We start from the raw sequence: 2,500 nt of genomic DNA on the forward strand, positions 1-2,500 counted from the left end.
CAACACAAAATGTCTCAAATAAAAGCCGAGCCTGGATTCTGATTGGTGGGTTCAGACTGTAACTGACAGTCTGGTTTCTGATTGGTGGGTTCAGACTGTAACTGACAGTCTGGTTTCTGATTGGTGGGTTCAGACTGTAACTGACAGTCTGGTTTCTGATTGGTGGGTTCAGACTGTAACTGACAGTCTGGTTTCTGATTGGTGGGTTGTTTGTGTGTGTTTGTTTTGTAGGTCTTGGTATTTGTCAGTTCCAGGTGGAGCGTTCCCCCTCTCCCTTTGGTAAGACTGCACAGGACGACCTCCTCTTCCTCCTCCTCCTCCTCCTCTTCTTCTTCCTCCTTTTTCTTCTTTTCCTCCTCCTCCTCCTCCTCCTTTTTCTCCTCCTCCTGTCCTGCAGAGTTTTGGAGTCCCTCCGTCATTTTATCACTGCTGCCTTTCTTCCTGTTCAGAGCCATAACTGTTTCTGTCTCTTCTTAGGAAGTGTAAATGTTCCAGTTGTAGTTGTGTCTTTTGAAGGAAGCATACAGTGGTTCCTCAGGTGGAGTAGGAAATCCCACAATACCTTGCAACACCAGTGAAGAAGAACAAAACTTCCCCAAAATCTGCTAAAATTAATGTCGGACAGACGCTTCCCTGCTTCGACGAACAGTTTTCCAGAACAAACCTATGACTGTACAAAACAACATTTTTCAGTTCATTTTGGTGTGAAAACTGTCAGCAGGGAGTCACGTGACTTGATTTGGGTCCAGTCAGTGTAAATGAGCGTTAGCGTCCTGCGTAGTTTAGCTAGCTAGCGATAACGTCTCTCCTGCCTCAGTTTGATGGAGAAATGAACTGAGAGAAAAACCACAGGAGGAGTTTGATCATTTCTTTAATGAGTTTTAAAAAGCAGTTTGATCAGACCGGCTGCCGGAGGAGTGGAGCGTTCCTGCAGTCACATGATGCGGTCACATGACGCGGTCACATGATGCAGTCACATGATGCAGTCACATGACGCGGTCACATGACGCAGGCTGTCTCTGACCAGCTGCTGCAGACAAGGAGCAGATTAGGAAGCTTCCTAGTTAGGGAACAAGGAAGGAGGAAGCATCCTTCACAATGAGACAGAGACAGTATAGACAGTCCAGGTTGAACCAGAGCCGTGTGCTGCTTCTTCTTCTGCAGATGATTAGTGCTTCCTGCTTCTTCTTCTTCTCCTCCAGATAAATACTACTTCCTGCTGCTTTCTTTTTCTTCTGCTTGTTCTTCTTCTCCGGATAACTGCTGCGTACTACTGACCTCCTGTCTGTTCTCTCTCTCTCTCTCTCTCCAGCTGGTCTGGACATCGGCTCCATGGCTGATGTCCCCTCATTGACCTCCGAGCCAACAGGAAGTAATGGGCGTGGCCAGAGGGCCGTACAGGAAGAGCCCCTGGACGCCATCTTGAGCCCCGAGCTGGACAAGATGGTGACTGATGGTGAGTTCACAGACTTTAATTAATTCACTTTATCCCTGCGGACATTAACCTAAACATTGTATCTGTGTGTTTGGGATGTAATTAGTAGAATCATGGAATGTGTGTTTGGGTTGTGTGTGTGTGTGTGTGTGTGTGTGTGTGTGTGTGTGTGTGTGTGTGTGTGTGTATTCCAGTATCATTGACAGTTGAGAATGTGATCTAGTCCTCTGTTCCTCTCTTCCAGGTGCCATCCTCAGCAAACTCTACAACATCCCAGGTACGTCTGTCCATTCTGACTTTGCATGCTAAGCTAACATCCCCATTCACTCCCATTCTAATATACCATGCTAAGCTAACATCCCCATTCACTCCCATTCTAATATACCATGCTAAGCTAACATCCCCATTCACTCCCATTCTAATATACCATGCTAAGCTAACATCCCCATTCACTCCCATTCTAATATACCATGCTAAGCTAACATCCCCATTCACTCCCATTCTAATATACCATGCTAAGCTAACATCCCCATTCACTCCCATTCTAATATACCATGCTAAGCTAACATCCCCATTCACTCCCATTCTAATATACCATGCTAAGCTAACATTCACAGACTCCCAATGTAATTTACCATGCCAACATTCATGCAGCAGAGCAGTAATGCATCATCACAAGAAGCTCTTTACTTTTTGGGGGAAAGACAACTGACGTTTCCTTCTACTGCATCTGTGTTAAATCTCTAAGACTGTCCAGCCATAAACAAATTGGTGAAGAATTTGTGGGATTTCAGAGTTCATTTTGGTGGCTGTGTAAAGTCCTATTTTATAAAAATAAAAATGACATAGAGCCACTTGAAGCGTTGTTGGCCTGTGTTGCTGTGCTGTGGGTGAAGTCGTGTGGCGGCTCTGTGGATTACGATAGTCACATGATAGATTATCAAAGCATTGTGGGATAAAAAGACATTTCAGCACATAGCCAAGTAAAAAATGTATAATAATAAATATTTGTGTAGAGACATACATCTGAATTTACCACTCTGTGTGTGTGTGTGTGTGTGTGTG

At 44.8% G+C, this 2,500-nt stretch overlaps 1 protein-coding gene across 1 annotated transcript in view; it reads left to right on the top strand.

The window, feature by feature from the left end:
- Nucleotides 1-2,500, top strand: part of LOC139927521 (histone-lysine N-methyltransferase 2C-like) — a 107,323-nt gene that overhangs the window by 56,672 nt on the left and 48,151 nt on the right. Inside the window, exons 36-38 of the mRNA XM_078291511.1 lie at nucleotides 232-279; nucleotides 1,313-1,456; nucleotides 1,680-1,712. Of these exons, the coding sequence (XP_078147637.1) occupies nucleotides 232-279; nucleotides 1,313-1,456; nucleotides 1,680-1,712 (225 nt within the window). The remainder of the gene's footprint in view (nucleotides 1-231; nucleotides 280-1,312; nucleotides 1,457-1,679; nucleotides 1,713-2,500) is intronic.

The sequence above is a fragment of the Centroberyx gerrardi genome, chromosome 22 (assembly GCF_048128805.1).
Source record: "Centroberyx gerrardi isolate f3 chromosome 22, fCenGer3.hap1.cur.20231027, whole genome shotgun sequence".
Taxonomy (NCBI): Eukaryota; Metazoa; Chordata; class Actinopteri; order Beryciformes; family Berycidae; genus Centroberyx; species Centroberyx gerrardi.